Source organism: Hibiscus syriacus, unplaced genomic scaffold (assembly GCF_006381635.1).
Source record: "Hibiscus syriacus cultivar Baekdansim isolate YM2019G1 unplaced genomic scaffold, ASM638163v2 tig00110472_pilon, whole genome shotgun sequence".
Lineage (NCBI taxonomy): Eukaryota > Viridiplantae > Streptophyta > Magnoliopsida > Malvales > Malvaceae > Hibiscus > Hibiscus syriacus.
In genome coordinates, this window is record NW_024062752.1 from 1,247,855 (window position 1) to 1,271,601 (window position 23,747).

The window sequence follows — 23,747 nt, forward strand, 5'->3', positions numbered from 1 at the left end:
AGATCTTGGGTGAGGCAGTTTTACAATCTGGAATTTGTTTACTTCAACCTTTAATGAGATTTTATTTACGGTTAAATTACTTTGATATGAGAATAAATAAGATTATTTTTATTCGTAACATAGACTCTTCCTTTTGGTTATGACTTTACCAGGAATCACCGGAAGGTGTCGAACCGATGCTACAAGAGGACTATTGTCCTAGTAATTAGATAGTTTATTTATGTTTCTTTCCACCTTGTTTATTAATTATTATTATTTTTACAAATTTCTTAATTGTTAAACAAAATTATAATTTAAATAAACAATAAATAAATCTAGATACTTAAATCAAATTAGGATTTTAAATATTAACGTTATTAATAAAAAAAAATTGAATTTACACAGATGTTATGTAATGAGTTTAATTATTAAGAAGATTTTAAATATTGACGTTGGAAAATTATTAAGAATATTATTCCAATAATAATTTTTTATAAAATTTGTTTTAAATTAATTAACTTACAAATAAGATATAGATTATAATAAAAAATGGTAAATTACATATTTAGTCCACCACATATTTTTACAATTTTGTTTTGATTATTAAATTACTTTTTAAAATTATACTTAATATTACATTTTAGTTCAATTTTTGTCACTCGTCGTTAAAAGATAAATAGAACTATTGATTTGGTAGTTTTTTTCCCTATGATGCTATGTCACAAACTTATAGTAACATGCTAATATCGAACATTAATTTTTTAATAACGATTGATCAAAATATAATATTATATATAATTTAAAAAATTAATTAAATAATCAAAATAAAATTAAAATAATAAATGAGTGAATACATACGCAGTTTACTCCGAAAAATAAAATTTATTTACTAAAAGTAATTAATTAAGTGTGCCCACGTGGTCAACGATGAACATGTTGTTGATAGGACAATGTATGGTGGAACTGATCCTAAATTGTGGACGTTGATATAACTATCAAATTGATTGACATTCCCATCATAACGCATTTCCAATACTGTATATGAAGTTAAATTAAATAAAGTTCCATTCTTGTTCACCTTTTGGAGTCGCAATATGAAGGTTCATTCAATCATCTTTTACTCATGCCTCTATATATATTTTTTGTGTACATTTTCTATTCCTTAACAACACAGTATTAAAATAGGAATACATAAATTTAGAATTGTTGATTATAACAATAGTGTTTATTTTATTGATGGTGATTCATATTTATATTTTCTAGTAAAGAGTCGTAGTCAAGATAATGATGATAATTTAATAATTTTAAAGATCAAATGAAATTATCAGAAGGATTAATTTTGAGGAAGAAGTAAAAAAGGAAAAAAAATTATCTTTTCGATTATGTTTAGAGTATAAATATATTAATCATAGATTATGAGAAATTTATAGATATTTTCAAGGACATGCATATATTAATAATATAAATTTTTTGTATGAAATTTAAGGTTGTTACATGCTCACACTCAACTCAATGTGGATCCATCATTAAGGTGATTGTAATCGGACCTAAAGACATCATAACTGTAAATAGAGCCAATTTGTATTGATAAGAGTAATAGTCATTAGATTTGACTGTAAAAGTAAAGTAAACAATTTATGAATGGAAATTCTAATGGTTATATTGACGATTCATCAACGTTATTCGATAAATTAACTCTAGAGATATAATATAAATTAATCTGTATAATTTTAGATGTAAGGTTTACAAACCTTCATTTGGTGCTGTATTTTTATATCAAAAGTTTAACTTTTAACTCGAGTGTGTTTTGATATAATGTTTATTTAAATTTATTTTTCATTTTTTTTTTTTTAATTTAAGCCATCTCAAATAACTTGATGAAGGAATCTAAACCCCATAAATCCTTTTTGTAAACTTGAAAATATTCAAAGTAATTACTATAATAATAAAATGTAACTGTGTTAAAGTACATGGTATTGGGCTAAATATTAAAACCCTACAAAAAGGAAAGTATTCAGACGTCTTTTCCTTTATAAGGTTTTTGGATGCAATTCTATACCTAGCTTATTTGTTGTGCAATTAGGATTCCAATATTTTTTTCATGTATTAATATATACAATTTTAACAAAACCGTAATATATACTAATCTTTTAACAAAATGATGTTAAAATTATAAGCATAGACCAATCAGAATTGAACATGTACAATTGAAAAAGATTAGATAATTTACACACAACAAAAAGTTGAGTACTAAACTGCATGTCAATGCAAAAGTTAGGTGCCGAAGGTTATATTAACCCTAAAAACAAAGAGGATCGAGTTTGCGTTTATTGGCACCCAAGACGCTGCGTTTTGCTAACTGGATCATCTACTTTCCCCTCTTTCCCCCCCTCCCCCTCTGAATCAGTACTCCAAAAACCTCGGTGCCGAGGACCCGCAGTTCGCTACGGCCCTATCCATAACCCTAAATGGCGTCGACGTCAGTATCTCGGACCGACGGCGTTACTGGAAGAGTCAGACGCGCGTCTGCCAATCTTTACGCCGACAACCAAGCGCTTGTCGCTGTAAGTTATTTTTTCTTTCCATTTAAGTTTAAATTCTTTTCTGTTTTACAAAGCAAATTTGAAAGTTACAAATTTTCTTTTCAGGAGATAAGGAAAGCTTTGAATTTGATGAAGAACATTGCTGTAGACTTGGAGAATGATAATCAATCTGACATGGTCTTGTTACATTAATCTTAGTCTGTTTGATGATATTTATTCTTTAAGCATAGAATCATCTTTCTCCCCCCTTTTTAGATACTAGGAATATGTTAAAGATTAATCAAGTTATTGTTTTTACTTTTTAGTTTGTTTATGTCCCCCCCCCCTTTTTCTTGGTAATTGTTTAACCTTACCTTTGATGTGTTAAAAGAAGTGGGGAAATGTGGGGGTTCAAATGGATTTAATATTTCTCCAATACCCATAAACTAAAAACCATTGTACTTGTTATGTAATAAGAAAGTATTGAATATTTGAAAAAAAAAGTATTAAACTTTTGCTCTGGTGAAGCCTGAGGGATGCTATAGATGATTAAAATTATAAGTATAATTTTTCTCAAATTTCTCATTTTGATTGATTAATAAGGATGATTGATGTGGGTACTAAGGAAAACAACAGTAATCAAAAGAAATAAGGCCGAACAAACAAGTAGGAAAGAAGATGGAACTCAAGAAAAACTCAGGGCTAAGGGAAAACTCTAGTTTTGTTTTAATTAAAAGAAAATAATAATGATAAATTGTAGCATTGTTAGGGTTTCCGTGGTTTGGGACCAAGTGCTTCGTTTGACTTTTATGTATCGGACTCTTTTTTTTAATGTCAGTTGTTACTAGAGATTCTAGATTGCAGACCGCCCTGATCTAGAAAGAGGATAAAAGTAACATTGGAGAATAAAATGAAATATGCGAAAACAATATCCGATGCTTTAGAAATATGACTCGAAAACTAAAAGTTTAAAGATAATCAGAATTCAAAGTATTTATTCAGTATGATATTGGCAATTCATTTTGTAGGTGAAGCAGCTAGAAAATGCTGTTGTTGAGCTGATAGAAACTCATGAAAACTGTCTACATCGTTCATCAGCCATTCAATCTGTTGGAGAAGCATACCAACCAGGGCCTGAGGTGCATGGTTAATAATATTTTTATGCATAATTTTTGGTTTAGCACTGTTATATATATATATATATATGCATTTATGAACTAACGTCATCTGTTGCTTGCATGTTTTAAACTACAGTTAACTGATTTTAAGGAGTTGCTTGACACGGAGTTTGAAAAGTTCAAGACTAGTTCATCTTCATGTCCGCAGAATCATCCACTGATGCATCAGTTTCAACAGGCTGTCTGGGTATGTTTTTTAAACTCATCAAGCCACTTCTCAAAGTATTTAGTATCAAGCGGAATAGAGGTAGCTAGAGTAGAATATAGACCACTTTGTGAAGGAGGTGCAAATACCATGTCAAGAACCACTGAACTAAAGCTGGTGTTATTAGATGTGATTTTGATAATAGGTTGTATTCTTTTAATGGAAGCAACAGTTGAGGGACAAGTGTGAATGTGTACTTTAGCTGAATAACATTGCATGAGATAATGGTCAGGCCTGCTGCTCAGTGCATTTACATTGAAGTAGAACTGCTTGTTATTGGTTTGCAATTGATGGGAACTCTGTTGGTCAGTAAATTCATGAAGCCACCCTGGCTCACAGCTTCTGTACTTGTGAATTGAGAAAAATATACTCATTTTGTCTTTTTCTCTCATATGCTAAAGTTACTGAAAACTGGATGTCAATAGATTTATATGCCACTGTATATGATATAATATGTATGTAATTATTGTATATCATCATTCAAGTGGGGCTTCTTACACATCTAGTGTTGTTCAATCTTCCGCAGAATGTTCATCATGCTGGACAGCCAATGCCAGGTGAAGAGCAGGAGGATATTGTCATGACCAGTACGGGGAGCAATATTAAGAATCTTAAATGTCCGATTACCGGAAAGAATATTACTGAACTAACAGAACCAGTTCGCAGGTATTGTGAAGTTAATTTGAAAATAGATCTTTCCGGTAAAAATCATATTTCTTTATGTTTTGAGTTGATGCATTTTCTGTTTTCTTGTGGAAAATTTAATTTATTTTGTTGCCATTCAAACTTTCCAGAAAAGCAATATGCATGGCCCTTGATTGATATTAATCTTAGTTATAAGTTTCAGTTGCGAATGTGAATGGTAAGGAAGGATTGTAGTTCCAACAACTTTCACTGAATATAGGAGGCTCTGTTGGTTCGGTTTAGAAAATCCTGAAAATCTATCTCATGTCAGGCGGCCTTTTAGAATTGCCCATATGGTTGAATTGTTTAGAAACTTGAGCATGCATCGCGATGCATATTTCTGCCCATTCTTTTGTTTCAACCTATTTCAAGTTTGTTTATTCCTGTGATGCAGCTTGGACTGCAAGCACATTTACGACAAGAATGCTATCCTGAACTTCATAAAATCCAATAACGGCAATGTCAAATGCCCTGAATCAGGTATACAATACTGATATCATATCGGAGTTCTTGATTCTTCTCTACTGCACTCTCATTCCTGACCATTTCTTCTTCTATCAGCTTGCCCTAAGATGCTGCAGGCAAAAAGAGTCGTTTGCGATCCATTGTTACTCTTTGAGATAGACGAGCTGCGCACATCAAGTAGACAGACTGCTAGGATCGATGTGATAGAAGATTTTACGGAAACGGATCCTCAAGGAGAAGAGAGTCCATGATGGGATCAGTTGTGCATTCCTCATTTTGACTGGCTCGATTTTGAATCACCGTGGCCTTTCCTAGCTGATTAGAGCCCCTGATTTATATAGCCTTAATGCAGATAATTAGAAGTGTTATGTATGCAAACTATGGAGACAAGTGAGAAAAATGCAGGAAGGAATTTGTATTTGGGCTTGGTTTTATGAGTTGATTTCAATCTAATATTATTTCCTGGAGTGCTTGCACGTCATTATGAAAGGAGTTAACTTTACTTCAAAAAATTTCTATATGAATTTGATTTCATGATTTAAATAAGTTTAAATAAACATGTATTAATTTGGATATAACAATATTAAATTGAATCAAGAAATCGAATTTAAATACTATAAATCTTCTCTAGAAGGTACTTATTTTTTTATTGGATCGGTGGGTCAATCGGGTAATACAGCACGTACTATAAATCTTTCTCATTGAGCAGAACTTAGCCATTTCCTACAATGGCTTACCTTACTAGGATTCCTGCCGGTCGAATCTTTGGCTTTTGCAGCCGTTCAATTTCCTCTCCAATCAAAAACCCATTCTTCAATTCTACTCTATCGTATGTTCCTTCACCTAAATTTACCATAACAGCCCAGTTCTTCCCATCTCCTTCACATTCTTCTTCGTCTGCTGCAGCGAATACCCAAGTGTTTAGCAGCAGAAATCGTTGGAGGCCCTTGTGTTTGTACTACACTCAAGGCAAGTGTACCCAGGTTTGCCTGCTAGCTTTTGCCACCTACCCTTTATTACAAACACTAGGAAAAAGCTAGTCGTTATTGATTTCATGCCTTTGTTTTCACAGTTTATCTGTTTGTTCGCCCCTGTTTGAGTTAAGTTCAAGTGCTTGATGTTGTTTTTATGTGGGAGTATTTTTTAACCATATGTTTTCCTGTTTGGGTAAATTTAACTTTTGATTAACAAAGTAGATGCCTTTAGTTTTTTCATACAATAATTATTCTTAGGCAGCATATTGTTTGAGTTGCATTTAGGTTTAAGTTATGGTGGGAATATATATGAAAAAAATAAGCATGTATTGTAAGTTATTATAGCTAATTTTCTTACTCTTTCTTCAAGTTCAGATGGATGATCCTTCCCATCTGGAGAAATTTAACCATGATTGTTCCAGAGATCTTCAAGTTAGTGCCACTGACATTGAGAACAAATGCTCCCAAGATATGGATTTTCTCTTGGTAATTGATCTGGAAGGGAAAGTTGAGATACTTGAGTTTCCTGTACTGCTGATGGATGCAAAATCCATGCGCTTTGTCGATTTCTTCCATAGGTTTGATTCTTTTTTTGCTTTACAGTATGTTCGTTTTCAGATCTTTTTACTTATATATGGGGTAAAAACATGTTACAGGTTCGTGAGGCCAACTAAAATGAGCGAGCAAGCGATAAACAAATACATTGAAGGAAATATGGCGAAATCGGGGTTGATAGGTAATGTGAAGGCTGAAGCTACTTGATACTTCTATTCTATATCATGTCAGTGTTGGCCTTTTCACTCTGCTGGCTTATTCCGTTCTATAATAATCAGTAGGATATCTACAGCTGATGGAATTTCTCTGTGGCTAAAACTTGACTTAATTGTAGTCTGGCATGATACGGCTCAGCCATTTACGGAAGTTTATTCAGCAGTTTGAAGCTTGGCTGAATCAACATAACCTATGGAAAAGGAAAAGGGTGGCTGCCTTAATCGTGCAGCATTTGTAACCTGGTGAGTCTTGAACTCTTCAAGAGTTCATATTTATTTGTTTTCGTCCGCTGATGAATGTTCGTTTCTTTGATGTTAGTGGAAATTGGGATTTGAAGACAAAGGTCCCCAGCAATGCCAAGTTTCTGGGATCAAGCTCCCTCCGTATTTTAAGGAATGGATCAATGTAAAGGATGTATATCTTAACTTTATGGCCGTGAGGTAACTGCGAGCTTTTAATTAAACTAAGCCATTCTTTTCATCTTTCTTGCATTTCATGCATCTTCAAGCTTTGAATCAACAATACATGGCCGATACTTGTTTCCTGAAACGATGACTTTTATGTTTGAGCTAAATCTTCTATGCTCAGTAAAATCCTGTCTGAAACCTGTTTCTGCACATTTCTGGGTGTAAAGCTATATTTTTTCTCTGATTATAAAGCATGTTTGTATTATTTATCATACCAACCTTGCATTGTTGATCCTTTCTGTCAATCTATGTTTTACCCTGATGCTTTATACACATTCAACACGAGTACGAGAGATGATCCCTCAAATATCCGCATTCAACACTTATCTCGAGTCTTGGTAACATGGATGACAGGCCAGGGGAATGATGTCGATGATGAAGCAGCTTGAAATTCGGTCATTGGGATGTCACCATCTGGGTATCGATGACTCGAAAAACATAGCAAGGGTACTGCAACGCATGCTTGCTAATGGCGCGCACATGCAAATTACTGCAAAGAGGAACCCTGAATCTCAAAAAGTCGAATTTCTCTTTGAAAATCGTATCGAACATCCACTAAGTAGGAGATAAGCTTAAGCTAAATCTAAGCCTTGCACTTTTAACATTTGATTCTATGTTTTTTAACCCTTTTGATGCTTGGTTAATTCTTCCCGGACTAGCTTTGATTAATCCATGAGCTGGATTTTGAATCACTTTATTCACCTGTAAGTTTCAGACGTGGTAAACAGTTCGAATTTGAAGATGAACATTAAGCAGCATTGATTCAGAATATTCAGATGACCCCTTTTCTTAAACTGATTTGTTAATTTCCTGTTAGATATACAAAAATCACTTGACAATTGGTGTATTCATGTATATGCTCGTGTCACGATCGTCTTCGTGTAGTCTGTGAGATTAGTTGAGTTTAAATTTTGTTCAAACACCAGACAATTTATCCTTTTCGGATAATTAGACATTCCTTAAATAAATTAGTTATTCAATCCGAATATATGAATAGAATAAACTGGAATGAAAGAATCATCTGCAGTTAATCTGGATTAATCTATTAGTAGATTACATATATAATATGTTATAGATTAATCTTTAATTTTAAAAATATTTTAATAAATAATAAGACAAAATAAAAATTTAGGAAATTCTATTAAAAAAATCAAATGTGGAGGAAATTTTTTTAGGACACACTAAAAGGCAAGTAATTAATTATTACAACAAAAATTATTAAATTTATTAATTATTAGTTAGATTGTTACAAATTTACAACTGAGCCCGAAACAGTCGAAAGCCCAATCCACAATTGAATATATATATATATATATACACAAATTATGCTTGTTAGTTCTTACCTGTTAGTCTGTCATCACCATTCTTTGTTCAAAGTTCAAGTTGTTATTACTGCAGGTCAGTCAATTTTCTTTTTTCAATATGTTTTCTCAGTGATAAAGAACTCATAGATTGTTGATATATTTAATCCAAACTGCATGTATGATTCTGCTATCATCTTTGAAATTCGCAAATTTTCTGAGAATAAGATATATGGGTCTAACTCTGTTTTGCTAAATTCAGTCATAGTTACATACCCCAGTTTCTTTTAAATGTCCAATTCACGAACCCACATGTAATTCATAAGAACCATGAATTTTAAGGCAGAATTATCTATTTTTTGACATTTATGATATTGGTTTTTAACTATTATCTGGTTTTATAAAGTTGTAATTTATGCAATTATGGTAACCTACTCGGTTCCATTATACTTAGGGATTTGCTTGATTATCTAATCTTGATTCTGTATTGGCTTCAAAATTTTATAGCTACTTCACAGATTGGGAAAAGGAATTGAAGGCTGAATCGAAAATGGAAGGGGCTGTGAGGGTCCAAATTATTTCGCAAATGGGCATTTCAGAGGTTCCACACAATACATTCAACCCCCGAGAATCGGCCTAAGTCTGAAACTAACCATCGCAAAGTGTTCCTGCCATGATCTATCCTGTGAAAAGGAGTCTGTCCTGGCTGCCATTCGAGCCGCTTGTACAGAATGGGTAGCTTTCATGTTATAAACCATGGGGTACCTACGAAACGGATTAACTTGATTTATTTTGCAGGACATTGATGGCTGATTATAGCGATGAGATGAAAGCATTGGCTCAGAGACTGTTGGCATTGATGTCCGTGAGTTTAGGACTCAAGGCATCCTGCATGGAAGATATGATTGGGAATTCTATCAGAACATAACAGCCAGTTATTACCCTCCTTGTCCACGGCCGGATTTGACGTTGGGCCTGCAATCTCATTCTGATATAGGTGCCATCACACTTCTAATACAGGACGATGTTGGCGGTCTGCAAGTGCTCAAGGATGGAGAGTGGCTCCTTGTGGATCCCCTGCCGAATGCCATCCTCGTTCTTGTGGCCGATCAAACTGAGGTATTACTCATTTTTTTTAATATTCCATTTACGCATCATACTACGAAAGAAGAATCATAACCATTTGATGTATTGGGAACTTGCCTTACCTGCAGATTATAACTAATGGAAATACAAAACCTGTGTGCACCGAGCCATAACAAATGCAAACAGAGCCCGTCTCTCGATCGCACTTTTCATGACCCAGCCAAGACAGTCCAAATATCCCCTGCCTCTGATCTCGTGAGTCAAGATTCCCCACCTCGGTATGCTTCAGTTGTTTATGGAGACTACTTGTCATCATGGTACTCAAACGGCCCTGAAGGAAAACAAAATCTCGACACACTCCTGCTCGACATTTCAAAATAAACCAGAAATGATTGTACTCTCTGCAACTTAAACCCTGAAATAAGTTCATGATCTTCATTTCAAAAACTCAAAAATATTTAAGCTATTGCCTTGCTTTGTTTATGCATTTTAAGAAGCTGGGATTAATTACTCTCCTTAAATAAGCATGAATTTATTGATCAATGAATTGCTTTGTTTTTCACATGAAGCTGCAACTGAAAGATCTAAGTTAAAATCATGAAGTAAAAACACAAGATTAGTGAGCTTTGAGAAAGACATATTCATGATAATATCTGGTTATCCTCCTTATGGTGCTTCAACTTACATTATCATGCAAGCTTTGGATGAACTTATCAATATTCATCATCAATTCAGGTTTAATATTTCTCTCCACTTCTTGTGATTATTCTTCAGCAACTCACCCCTTCACTGTCTTATTCATTACTGATTTATAGCTTCACTCAGATTCTCCTTCGAAATCCAGCCACTTTCCTCCCTCTTGACCTCCACTGCGACCTTGAGCTCATCGGTCGTGAGCCTGGTGTTCAAGATCTGGTCACCCAAGTGTGGAGCCAACACTATTTGGCAATCAATCAGCAAGGACTCCCACATCGAACCGAACCCGCAATGGCTAACGAAACATCCCACCGATGGGTGAGCCAACATCAGGGTTGCTGCACCCATCCCAAACCACTCCTACCTTTAACCCGCTCTTTGAACCCTTCCGGAAATGCTTCTTTGATCGTTGTGTTCCCATTGGTGGCTTTACGGCCATGAAAAACGGTAGCCCAGTTAGCTCAAACCCTGATATGAGTTCACTGAATTGAGTCTTTTCAAGAATGATTTGGCTCCCGAAGCACAGAACACCACCGAGCCTGGTTCGAACTTGGCTAACCAATTTCCCATTGTTCATCAATGTAGAATTGGACTTTTTAGGCAAATCGTTCCTGTTAAAAGAACTCATTTCGGTATTGACTCCCAATGTAATCACATAATTCCCCTTCAATTTCGTGACATGTCCTTAACGCTAATATATTACAGTTCTTCATTGCCATTGTGGTTCTGCCGTGAAACGTTAACCTTCCCCGAAAGGGTCGTCGCAAACAACAAAAGTTTGCACCTCCTTGCCACGCAACACCACGGTTGATGAAGGGTAACCAGGCGGCGGTGAAGCCAGCTCTTCAATGGTTATAGATCAGTCGTATATCCGTGCTGGAACCAGAACGATAGCAATCGACGCGGAGAAAACCACGTTGAAACACATTGTTTGTATCCCGGTGGCCTGGCCACATCGGGTATCCAATGAGCAGCGTCGAAAATAGTCAGCTTGGGGTTAATAGACTTTATGAGGCTCTCGAGTTGGCCAATGGTGGGTCCATGGCGCGATAGCGAGGAAGACTCAAGAAAATGGGGATATCGGAAGCAGTCTCGGTGCCGGGAGGGAGGCCAATGACGGATGGTACGGTAACAGATGGAACGATATGAGTCCGGAATAGATTCAACGGCTGCAGTTCAGTTAAAGCCTTTGTGGGTGTTGCGAAAGTGATTCGATAACCCTTTTTAGCAAGCTTGTTGGCGAGATGAAGATATGGTTTATGACCAAATGCAAACACGGCAACATGAGAATACGAGTGCCTAAACTATTGGTTTTCTGCCATGTTTGTTTTGATAGTTTTGGCTTGGTGAAACTGCAGGGGACTTGGTTTTTGAAAGACGAGGCATTAAGATCAAATTCCAGGTAAATTATTGACCCAGATCTTTAATTAACTGAACACCCGAAATCTTTTGCGGTTAAAGTTCAGTTGCAGGTCTGAAAATTGGAAACATGTTCAATTATTGTTTAGATTTAACATGTTAAGCTTGTTGGCGAGATGAAGATATGGTGTTATGTGACCAAATGCAAAACACGGCAACATGAGAATACGAGTGCCTAAACTATTGGTTTCTGCCATGTTTGTTTGATAGTTTGGCTTGGTGAAACTGCAGGGGACTTGGTTTTTGAAAGACGAGGCATTAAAGATCAAAATTCCAGGGTAAAATTATTGACCCAGATCTTTAATTAACTGAACACCCGAAATTTTGCGGTTAAAGTTCAGTTGCAGGTCTGAAAATTGGAAACATGTTCAATTTATTGTTTAGATTTAACATGTTTTTGACAAATTGGAAATTCGATGCAACAACCGCCAATCATTAAATTAATCTACGTTGTGTTTTCCATCCGTAATTATTTGATTATTTTTGTTGCTATATCTTATTTTAAACTCTAAAATTAATTTTATTTATCGATAGACACTCATTATCATTAATGATAAAATTATAATTAAGTTATAATAAAATTAATTTGTGAACTTATTATTATTATATATTTTTATATTAATATTGATAGTGTTTATTTTTATTGTAGATAATAACATTTTTATTTTTTTGAAATATTTGATTGTTTGTAAAATCGTAGTTTATTATTTAATAATTGGTTTATGCACTTTAAGGATTTTTATAAAAGTAATTAATTGATGTTATTTAGTCAATTCTAACTTTTTTCTAGATTTTTTTGGGGGGTTAACTTAGGGTATGAGATGAGTCTACAGTACACTCTTGGGATTGTTATCCTGTTAGTCGTGCCTCTAAATCGGTGTGGAAATTACCTAAATCGGTTTTATGAGGTCACTATGGCTGTGCAGAAATGAAGTCATATTCAGAAAGAAATTTTCTGGTGATCAAATATTTGACATTGCCTTATTGCGAATTGGCTTTTGGGCCAGAAGTAAGTGGCCACTCTCGGTTACTTCAGCTCTTGAATCCTCGTGCATACAACATCATCAATGGCTCGAGGTAATTTCTGGTTTGGGTGGTTTTTAGCACGTTCATTTTGATGATATTTGCCATTACTGCCGCTGAGTTCAATGCATCTTGTTGAAAAGTCTTGGCAAGCACCGAAAGGTGCTAATAAAAAATTCCACCGAAAAAATTTGTCAAAAAGATTGGGTTTTTGTTGAATTTTGGACAATGGTAAAATCATAATTTTAGCCATTGTAATTTAGGGTATTTACAAATTAGTTCTTAGAGCTTCAACTATAAATACACTAGCTCATTTAGCTTCAAAATCATCCCAAAACATTCTAGCTTTCTTCCAATACTAGAGAGAATTTAAAGAGTTTCTTGAGAGTTGTTTTCTCCTTTTTATCAAGAGAGAATTATCATTGTTTTCTCCTTGGTAGATCGAGAGAGGTTGTAATTCCTATTTTTCTCATAGTGAAATTCTTCTACCGTTGCCCGTGGTTTTTACCCTATATAATTTAGGGGTTTTCCACGTAAATTTTGTGTCTCTTTTATCTTTAATTTTTTATTTTCTCAAATTATCAGTTGCATTTCTGCTCTATCCGATAGCCGTCTTCCGCAACAATTGGTATCAGAGCTAGATTAGAGTGTGTAATATATGCTTATTGTCTTTGTGATTGCCACCAAAAGGTGTATCCTCCAACATAAGAAAGTAAGAAGTTATTACCCATTCTTGAAGGTTCTAGAGAACTATTCACGATAGTGAAATAGTGGAGCTATCCGTAAAAGAAGCTATGGCAACGAAATTTGATATTGAAAAGTTCAATGGAAGAAATTTCTCATTGTGGAAATTAAAGATGAAGGCAATCCTGAGGAAAGACGGGTGTCTAGCGGCTATCAGTGAAAGGCCGATAGATTTTACAGATGACAGCAAATGGATCGAAATGGACAGAAATGCTATGGCAAACTTTCATCTAGCATTAGCAGATGAAGTATTGTCAAGCATCGAGGAGAAAAAGACAGCTAAGGAGATATGTCATCTCACCAAACTGTACGAGGCCACATCGCTGCACAATAAAATTTTCCTTAAGAGAAAATTGTACTCTCCGTATGCCAGAATCTACTTCAGTGACGGAGCACTTAAATACACTGAACACTTTATTTTCTCAGCTTACATCTTTAAGCTGTAAAATAGTAGAACAAGAACGTGCTGAACTTCTACTTCAAAGTCTACCTGATTCGCATGATCAACTCATCATCAACTTGACAAACAGTAATGTCCCAGTCTAGTCTTCGATGACGTTGCAGCTGTTGTTCTCCAAGAAGAAAATCGGCGTAAGAACAAGGAAGACAGACAAGTAAATCTGCAACAAGCAGAAGCATTGACAACGATGAGAGGGAGATTAACAGAACGTGGCCAAAACAGCAGTCACAAACATGGTAGATCGAAGTCGAGGAGCAAGAAGAATTTAAAGTGCTACAACTGTGGAAAGAAGGGTCACTTGAAGAATGATTGTTGAAGTAAATAAAAACTCCAATCCACAAGGTAATACCGCAAACACTTCAGATGATGGAGATGCTCTATGCTGTGAAGCGTCAACCACCGTGGAAGGAAGAAAAAGATTTGCAGATATATGGCTCATTGATTTAGGAGCAACATATCATGACCTCAAGAAGAGAATGGTTCCATCAATATGAACCTGTCTCAGGAGGATCTGTGTATAGTTGCAATGATTATGCCTTAGAGATCATTGGCATAGGGACCATCAAATTGAAGATGTATGATGGAACAATTAAAATTGTTCGAGATGTGAGACACGTGAAAGGCCTGAAAAAAAATTTATTATCCTACGGATTGTTGGATCATGAATGTGTTTCGTGGAACGCTTGTGGTGCTGAAAGGCGAAAAGATAGCTGCAAACTTATACATGCTGAAGGGAGAAACTTTGTTAGAAGCAGAAGCCTCTGTTGCCTCAAGTAGTTCAGATTCTGCAATGCTATGGCATCAGAAACTTGGACACATGTCAGAACAAGGAATGAAAGTCCTTGTGGAGCAAAAGCTACTTACAGGCTTAACAAATGTATCATTACTTTATGTGAGCATTGCATAACAAGTAACCAGCACCGGTTGAAATTCAACACATCAAATTCTAGAGGCAAAAGTGTTCTAGAACTGGTTCACTCTGACGTATGGCAAGCACCAGTTACATCCCTAGGCGGAGAAAAATATTTTGTCTCATTTATTGATGACTACTCCAGCAGATGTTGGATGTAGCCTATTAAGAAGAAGTCCGATGTGTTTTCAACTTTCAAAAACTTCAAAGCGCGGGGTGGAACTTGATTCTGGAAATAAAATCAAGTGTTTCAGAACAGATAAGGAGGAGAATACACAAGTGAAGAATTTGATGACTTTTGCAGGAAAGAAGGCATCAAAAGACAGTTCACAGTGGCGGACACTCCTCAACAAAATGGAGTGGCAGAGCGGATGAACAGAACCTTGTTAGAAAGAACAAGAGCAATGTTGAGGGATGCAGGCCTAGAAAAATCATTCTGGGCAGAAGCAGTCAATACCGCCTGTTATTTGGTGAATCGAGCTCCATCAACTGCAATAGAGCTGAAGACACCAATGGAGATGTGGACTGGTAAACCAGCTGGTTATTCAAACCTCCATGTATTTGGAAGTATTGTGTATGTGATGTACAACTCTCAAGAAATTTCAAAGCTGGATCCAAATCCAGGAAATGCAAATTCTTGGGGTATGCTGATGGTGTAAAGGAGTATCGCTTGTGTGATCTTACTGCCCGCAAAGTGATCATTAGCAGGGATGTTATCTTTGTAGAAGATAAGTTATAAAGAAAAGAAGATGATGATAGCGCTGAAAAGTTAGACTATACAGATACATGTGGAAAATGAGGTTGAACAAGGAGATTTCTGAAGCAGAACCAACACTTGATAAACAAGAACCAGGGAGTTCTGAAGCTCCAATAACTCGTCAATCAGATCGTGTGAGAAGACGTCCCAATTGACACTCAGATTATGTTATAGAAGGTAATATTGCATACTGCCTTTTAACAGAGGACGATGAGCCATCAACATACCATGAGGCAATACACAGCTCAGATGTTTCACTGTGGATGATGGCGATGCAAGAAGAAATCGAAGCCCTTCATAAAAAATACATGGGACCTTGTGCCACTACCACAAGGAAGGAAGCCAATTCGTAACAAATGAGTTTCAAAATCAAGCGAAATGGTGACGATCAAGTGGAGAGGTATCGTGCAAGACTGGTGGTCAAAGGATATGCTCAAAAAGAAGGTATTGATTTCAATGAAATATTTTCTCATGGTTCGACTAACAACAGTTCGAGTAGTTTTGGCAATGTGTGCTACATTGAACTTACATCTAGAGCAGCTAGATGTTAAAACAACTTTTCTTCATGGAAATCTTGAAGAAGAAATTTATATGCTCTGAAGGTTTTGAAGAAAAAGAAAAGAAGAACTTGGTTTGCAGGTTGAACAAATCTCTATACGGTCTAAAGCAGGCGTCGAGGTGTTGTATAAGAGATTTGATTCATTCATTATGTGCCTTGGATACAACAAACTTAATGAAGACCCTTGTGCTTATTTCAAGAGGTCTGGTGATAACAATTTTGTTATATTGTTGTTGTATGTGGATGACATGTTGGTTGCAGGACCCAACAAAGATCATATTGAAGAATTGAAGGCACAACTGGCTAGGGAATTTGAAATGAAGAACTTGGGATCAGCAAACAAGATTCTAGGGATGCAAATTCACCGAGACAAAAGTAATAGGAAGATTTGGCTTTCACAAAAGAATTACTTGAAGAAGATCTTGTCACGATTCAACATGCAAGATTGTAAGCCAATTTCTACCCCTCTTCCTATTAACTTAAAATTATCCTCCAGTATGAGTCATAGCAGTGAAGAAGAGATGATGGAGATGTCTCGAGTACCGTATGCATCAGCAGTGGGAAGTTTAATGCGCTATGATATGCACAAGACCAGACATTGCACAAGCAGTGGGAGTGGTTAGTCGGTACATGGCGAATCTAGGCATGGAGCATTGGAATACAATAAAGAGGATCCTGAGATACATCAAAGGGACCTAAAATATTGCATTATGTTACGGAGGATCAAATTTACTAATCAATGGGTATGTAGATTTTGACTATGCAGGGGATTTGGATAAAAGCAAATCTACTACAGGGTATGTGTTCAAAGTTGCTGGTGGAGCTGTAAGCTGGGTTTCTAAGTTGCAATCAGTTGTGGCTACATCCACAACAGAGGCAGAATATGTAGCAGCTACACAAGCCAATAAAGAAGCAATTTGGTTGAAGATGCTATTGGAGGAGCTTGGGTATAATCAAGAGTATGTCTCTCTATTTTGTGATAGTCAAAGCGCCTTGCATCTAGCAAGGAATCCAACATTTCATTCAAGGACAAAACACATATGAGTTCAGTACCACTTCATTCGTGAAAAGGTGGAAGAAGGAACGTAGACATACAGAAGATCCATACCAAAGACAACATAACAGATTTCATGACGAAGGCAATCAATGCTGATAAATTTACCTGGTGTCGATCCTCATGTGGCCTGTCAGAAACGTAAGCAACATGAATGTACAAGGTAGAAAGAATGGTGTGAAGATATGATTGTTCCAATCAAATATTCAAGTGGGAGATTGTTGAAAAGTCTTGGCAAGCACCGAAAGGTGCGAATAAAAAATTCCACCGAAAAAATTTGTCAAAAAGGTTGGGTTTTTGTTGAATTTTGGACAATGGTAAAATTATAATTTTAGCCATTGTAATTTAGGGTATTTACAAATTAGTCCTTAGAGCTTCAACTATAAATACCCTAGCTCATTTATAAACCATCAAAACATTCTAGCTTTCTTCCAATACTATAGAGAATTTATAGAGTTTCTTGAGAGTTGTTTTCTCCTTTTTATCAAGAGAGAATTATCATTGTTTTCTCCTTGGTAGATCGAGAGAGGTTGTAATTCCTATTTTTCTCATAGTGAAATTCTTACCGTTGCCCGTGGTTTTTACCCTATATAATTTAGGGGTTTTCCACGTAAATTTTGTGTCTCTTTTATCTTCAATTTTTTATTTTCTCAAATTATCAATTACATTTTTATTCTATCCGATAGCTGTTTTCCGCAACACATCTAACTTGGTGGCTGTTCATCGGGTACTTTAGAATTTTTTGTTTTGAATTATATCCCAGCACGTGTTTGTTGTACTTGCAGCAGGGGATGGGGTTTTTTTGGCTATATTCATGTTGTGTTTTGGTTGTATTCCATTATTGATGTAATCATGATTATGTATTAACATTCGGGTTACTCTTTTTCTTTTTGAAAATAATAACTCAGTAAAAAAATATTTAACTTGTATAAATTTTAGGTTCATCGTAAGTAACTCAGTAACCACCATTACCCACCGTGAATGGTTACCTCTTATCGGAAACCGTTTTATGCAATATTCACTGTTACTAGACCGATAAAAGCATAGACTGTCTGATCATAATTTCTCATGTAATATTGATTATTCTAATGTGAATATAGTTTTTTTTTTGCCGGCATGTAAAGCCAACTTGATATCTACTCCTCAAGGTTTTCAGTCCGAGAAATTACATGTATCATTATCATTGTTGCTTGATTTATTGCATGTTGCTGCTGCCATTGCTTAGATAACGAAGACAAGAAAAGTGTCGAGTCACACTCTTTTAATACTTAATAAACAATTATATATAAAAACAAATTTCAATAATCCTTAATTCCAACGGCTAACTATTTAATTTCCGGCCAATTTTTTATTTTAGAAAAATAATTAACTTAAATTAAGATGGAATTGAAGTTAGATGAAGATTTCTAAATTTTCAGATCCGAGTCGGGAGAAAAAAAAAGAACACTTCTCTCCTTCCATAGTCATTTCTTTTTGTGGGTATAGAATTATCGATTTCTTGGATCGAATTAGTTTGGGTTTTTTGCGAAACAAGGTGACCACCAGTAGTAGGTGATGGTGGTTGTTGGGTTACTTAGTATTTACCATAAATTTATATAAGTTCAATATTAATTTTAAATTAATTAAACTTATTGAATTAATTATTATTTTTAATAAAATTAAAATAAACAATTGTTTTTAATATTTACATAATGACAATTTTATTAGCGGTGTATCTTGGTGTGTTGCGGTGTGCGACGTGTGCTGTAGAATTTTCTTTGAGATAAGTACAAAGTATTATCTGTTTGAATGTAACAAAAATTCCTTTATCATCGAAGAAACTTGGTTCGTACAAATTTTCTAATTTTATTGTGTTCTTTTTTATAGATGAATCTACAACGCACGTCGCACACCGCAACACTACTAAAGCGACGCACCGAAATACAACACAAGAAAAAGTCCTTTTTATGTAAATACTAAAAAATATAATGATTTTATTCAAAATTAATCATTCATTAAAATTTAATTTTAATTTTAATAGAATTATAAACTTTTTATTGAAAATAATAATTAATTTGATAAGTTTGATTTATTTAAAATTAAATTATTTAACTTATAAATTTAAGGTTTATCCCAAATAACTAGAAATCATTGTCACCCACCACCAACGATCACTATGTGTCGCTAGAAATTTATTTTCTATAATATTCACCACTGCCAAAGAATCGTATTAAAAGGAACCAAATACCCTAACATTGTTAATAAAAATTACCAGAGGCCACTTGAAAGAAACCCACAGAGAAAAGAAGAAACAACGGCAGAGAGGAATCAGAAATGCAGTCCTCACTTTCATGCTTCTGCAAAAAAAAAACAATTTTCATACCATCAACTTGTCCACTTCCTATCTTTCAGCTTTCCTTTTTTTATTATATAAATTAATAAAATTATTATTACTAAGTTTAAAAGTTGATTAGATCTTGTATACTCTCTGTCCCATAAAATATGTGTTTTATTGACTTTTTAAAATTAAAAATTAAAAAGTTTAAATTTTGATTATAATTATTTTAAATAATTAAATTTTATAGAATATATATTTAAAAATTAATTGATTGAAGGTTTTTAAAATACATTTTTACATATTTTTTATAATAAAATTTTAAATAATAATTAGTTAAAATTTAGAAAAATTAACCCCAAAAAGATCAACAATATAACCTCTTTATGGGACAAAGGGGAGTACTATTTAATCAATATTTAACCAACTGCAACCATCATTGAACTTCTAAATCAACAACCGAAGAAAAACAAGAACAACATCTGCAGTTTCAACACGCAATGAGTTGTTTTCTAGTTTGTCGTATGAGACGAAAGCCAAAAAACAAGCCATTATTTTCTATTGTCTTGTTCCTCATAATTCACAAACAGAATAACACATCACATGGCAGATGTGCTGTGCTGTCAAAATGACAGCAAAATCATAGCCTATTTATGAACATGATAACGCATCTTCCGTAATTCTCAGCTCATCTACCAGTTCCCAAGCTTATCAAATTCGCCCACCAAATCTCTCTTCCAGTATAAAATTTGGGTTTCTGAGCTGTGATCTAAAAAACCACATGGCAAGCTTGCCCACTTGGCTTTTCTTAATCAAATTCCTCCAATAGATGACATGATAAAATGGTAAAAGGCAAAAAAAAGTCTGGTGTCTGTCTTTTTTGCATATGATCAGTTTGCAGTGATGGAGAAAGTTGAAGCTCTCGATCTTTTAGAGGAGTCATGGTTTTTTGAGAACTTTTTCGATAGGAGGAGAAGGATGTTGAGATGTTATTCAGATCCTTGTACTTCATCGAATTTCAGACAAGAAGTTTTGTCTAAAGATTCGTGTCGTGATGAAAGCCGTAATTGTTTGGTCCGTGCACCTTCGTTGCCGCCATGTATTGGGAGGGAAGAAAAGGTTCAAGAAAGGAAGAGCAATGGTGGGAAGAAGATCACATTGAATAGGCAATTATCTCTTCAAGCTTCGAAAACGACGTGTTCCGATGGGAAGATCAAATCGAGCGGCGAATCGTCGTCGTCGTCAAGACGTAATTTGATAAGGACACCTTCTTTGCCTTCTTCAATGGGACTAATGAGTTAACTCAGGATAATGACAATGATCATAGAATGAGCAAATTGATCCGACAAGCAATGGCTAACTCACCAGACCTCTTGCCCCCAAGGCACAGTCATAATAAGGTACTCATCTGATCCCATACAATCTTTCTGCAATTTGGCAATGTGAATTTTATATTAATCTTCTGTCATTTGCTTTTGCAGGCAATGATCTTCCAAAGGTCTAGTAGGCTACCAAGGAACCAAGAAGTGGAAGCCATTAACAACACCAATGAGGCTCCGGTCGCAAGAGGCCGACATTCGAATCCGAAGAGGATGCTGCAGAAAAGCCATAGTGATCTCGCCTTCCAAGAACTGCAAGGGTTCAAGGATTTAGGATTCACGTTCGACAATGAAGATTTGAGTCCCGATGTTCTGAATATACTCCCAGGCTTGCAGGGAAGTAAGATAGACGAGTCGAAACAAGCGAGGAGGCCGTATTTATCCGAGGTATGGCATGTACAACGCCCAGCACCTCCTCTTCCTGCTCGTGTATCGAAGAATTCAGCAGAGGATATGAAAGCACAGATCAAGTTTTGGGCCAGAGCAGTGGCAACTAATGTTCGACAAGAATGCTGAGAATTCATTACTAATCAAGTTATTACTACATTTTGTCACGTCTAAAACGAGTTTAACATGTAAAATAAAACTTCATTAAAACTCTGGTCCAATGGCAGTCATAGATTATTGTGCCAAGGAATCGGGTGAACAAACAATGAAAACACCCTGTCCTTTGTGTCACCATCTTCAATAGCATGGCCATCGCCATTTTGGTACATCAACTGCACACTCTCGCAAGGTCCATAGCGATTTCGATAAACGTCCGAGAGAAAGGAGATTTAGCCATCTGCTCTTCGTTTATCTTTTTCCATGCAGCCTCGATCAACTTCTTTACGAGCTCACGAGCTTCTTCTTCAGATGCTTCGTTTTCGTACATGTAACATTGGATTGATTTTGGAACATCACCTCTTTCTAGCTCGTACTAATATAAAACAAGAAAAAGAAAATCAATCAGTAAATGGAAGTCCCAAGTTGACAAACTACGTATTAATTAGTATGTATGTTGCTAACCGATGACGTCCCGAGATCGTCGGTTACTCGAACAATTATCGACGACTGATAAATTATGTTGTGGTAATACTCCTCGATGTGATGCAATCCCTCCTCTGTTATATGATCGGTTACCAAATAGGCATGGCCTAACATCACGGAACCCGATATCGACAACCAAGCGTTGTCGATATACTCCTGGAGGGTTGGTTTGTATCCGCTGTAATACCACTTTGCCTCCAACAAGTATGCATTACAAAGATTCGTCCACTGAACACGTTTAAAGTGTCAACTCTTAGTTTTAGAAGTAAAAAAGAAATGAAATACAAGTTTAGAGATCGGTTTGATACCACTTTCTTGAGTAAGGGAGGACATCGATTCCTTGTTCCTTAAGAGTGTCGAAAGCCATTTCGTTTACGGATTTGTAAAGGGCATGGTAGCATATCTTCATATAGGTTGGAAGCTTCTGTATAGCATATCCCATCTGAAAATGATAAACATTAATAACAGAGATCAGCAGCAAAATGAAGCAGATGCTGGTAGTCTGGTAGAGCTGCAAACCTCTCGACGGCATTGGTGAAGAGCTCCAACTCGTCTAAGGTTCCGTAAACATCATAAACATCGTCTATGACAGTTATTAGTGCGTTCACCTTGGTTTGATCTCGTCGACTTTTTCCGGACTGAGGAGTAATTATCATCCGCACACTCCATATGAAGTTCTCCATCAGCCTATCTCTAGCAAAGTTCAACCTTTCGCAAAGACCGAGATCCTTCCACCACCTGATTAAAAGTCGAAAACCAGAATCAAATATGGCATAGATTTCGAAACCGGTATGCAAGAAAGCATATACTTACGCTGAAGCATGTCTTAGATCGTCCTGGTGAATAGCTTGGACTATATTATAATCCAGTATAGCAAGTCCTAAAATAATGGGATTTTTGTCCTGGTTCTTCTCGTACGCTTCTATGAACCATCTGGCTTCCAACCTCGACATCCTCCCATGTAGAGGAAACTCCAAGGCATGATCGACGAGCATCGAAAGATATCGATCGTTGTTCTGCTTTGGACATTCTTTTAGAAGCATCGCCGCTGATTCCCTAGCATTCTCCAGCATTGTTTCACCTTCTACTAAGAGGTACGAAGCCTCATAAAGGTTGAGCAGTCCCTTGAAATCCTGGGAAATTCTTTCTTTTAAGTTCCCAGCCTCATCCATGAAGCTAGTGAAAACATCTATGCATGAAAACAAATATATGAATCAGTAATGAAAACATTTACAAATTAAGAAATCCGACATCGTATCCAATTTTGCTTACCTTGATTCACGTTGTAGCCATGTTGTCTTAGCAGTCGAAATCCGAGTGCTGTAGCATGTAAACTGTGTTCCTCCCCTGTAACACTGCTGCAATCTGCACTTACATTCTTCAAAGTTGTGCTTATTTCATCTTGAAAGTGACGGGACAAGCCGTCTTTGTAAAATATCGATAAGCTCAAGCTTCTCCAAAGGATCATCCACCATTTCACAAAGCATCTTCCTCACTTCACCCTGTAGTTTACTAGCACGTTCCTCGTATGATTCGTCCCGTAGAAAATCACTTCGAAGAGACTGAACATAATCATGACCCCAAATCGGAGGATGGTAACCAGCCGACCGTCTAACGACGTCGACATCACTGGTAACTTTGGTCGTAGCTTTACATTGCGAGGCCGAAGACATATTTAACCTATGGAAGCTCGAGAATCGTTTCCATTGGGTATGTGGGGGGGAAAGTACAGATGGGGAATGAACTACACAAGGAAAAAGCCATGTTGAAG

General features: G+C 35.8%; 2 protein-coding genes and 4 pseudogenes across 2 annotated transcripts; 4 read left to right on the forward strand and 2 right to left on the reverse strand.

Annotated features, from left to right (window-relative positions):
* The first annotated feature begins 2,355 nt into the window (after positions 1-2,355).
* LOC120127708 (E3 SUMO-protein ligase MMS21) lies at positions 2,356-5,441 on the forward strand. Its single transcript, XM_039145567.1, has 7 exons — positions 2,356-2,543; positions 2,628-2,699; positions 3,530-3,640; positions 3,756-3,866; positions 4,411-4,550; positions 4,963-5,048; positions 5,130-5,441. The coding sequence occupies exons 1-7, from the start codon at positions 2,448-2,450 to the stop codon at positions 5,282-5,284; spliced, it is 771 nt and encodes a 256-aa protein (XP_039001498.1). The 5' UTR covers positions 2,356-2,447; the 3' UTR covers positions 5,285-5,441.
* A 279-nt stretch (positions 5,442-5,720) lies between these two features.
* LOC120127806 lies at positions 5,721-7,964 on the forward strand (annotated as a pseudogene).
* A 1,374-nt stretch (positions 7,965-9,338) lies between these two features.
* On the forward strand, positions 9,339-10,098 carry LOC120127803 (annotated as a pseudogene).
* A 335-nt stretch (positions 10,099-10,433) lies between these two features.
* On the reverse strand, positions 10,434-20,120 carry LOC120127741 (annotated as a pseudogene).
* A 157-nt stretch (positions 20,121-20,277) lies between these two features.
* LOC120127859 lies at positions 20,278-21,584 on the forward strand. The gene is given in 3 exon segments (XM_039145665.1): positions 20,278-20,872; positions 20,875-20,968; positions 21,050-21,584. Coding segments are annotated over 3 exon segments (909 nt in total). The 5' UTR covers positions 20,278-20,471; the 3' UTR covers positions 21,464-21,584.
* LOC120127857 lies at positions 21,447-23,740 on the reverse strand (annotated as a pseudogene).
* Positions 23,741-23,747: the final 7 nt, after the last annotated feature.

Bases quoted from the DNA above. Each gene is read 5' to 3' on its own strand.
- LOC120127708 (XM_039145567.1), top strand. From the start codon at position 2,448: ATGGCGTCGACGTCAGTATCTCGGACCGACGGCGTTACTGGAAGAGTC. The intron at 2,544-2,627 runs GTAAGTTATTTT...TTTTCTTTTCAG, and splicing joins ACAACCAAGCGCTTGTCGCT to GAGATAAGGAAAGCTTTGAA. The intron at 5,049-5,129 runs GTATACAATACT...TTCTTCTATCAG, and splicing joins TGTCAAATGCCCTGAATCAG to CTTGCCCTAAGATGCTGCAG.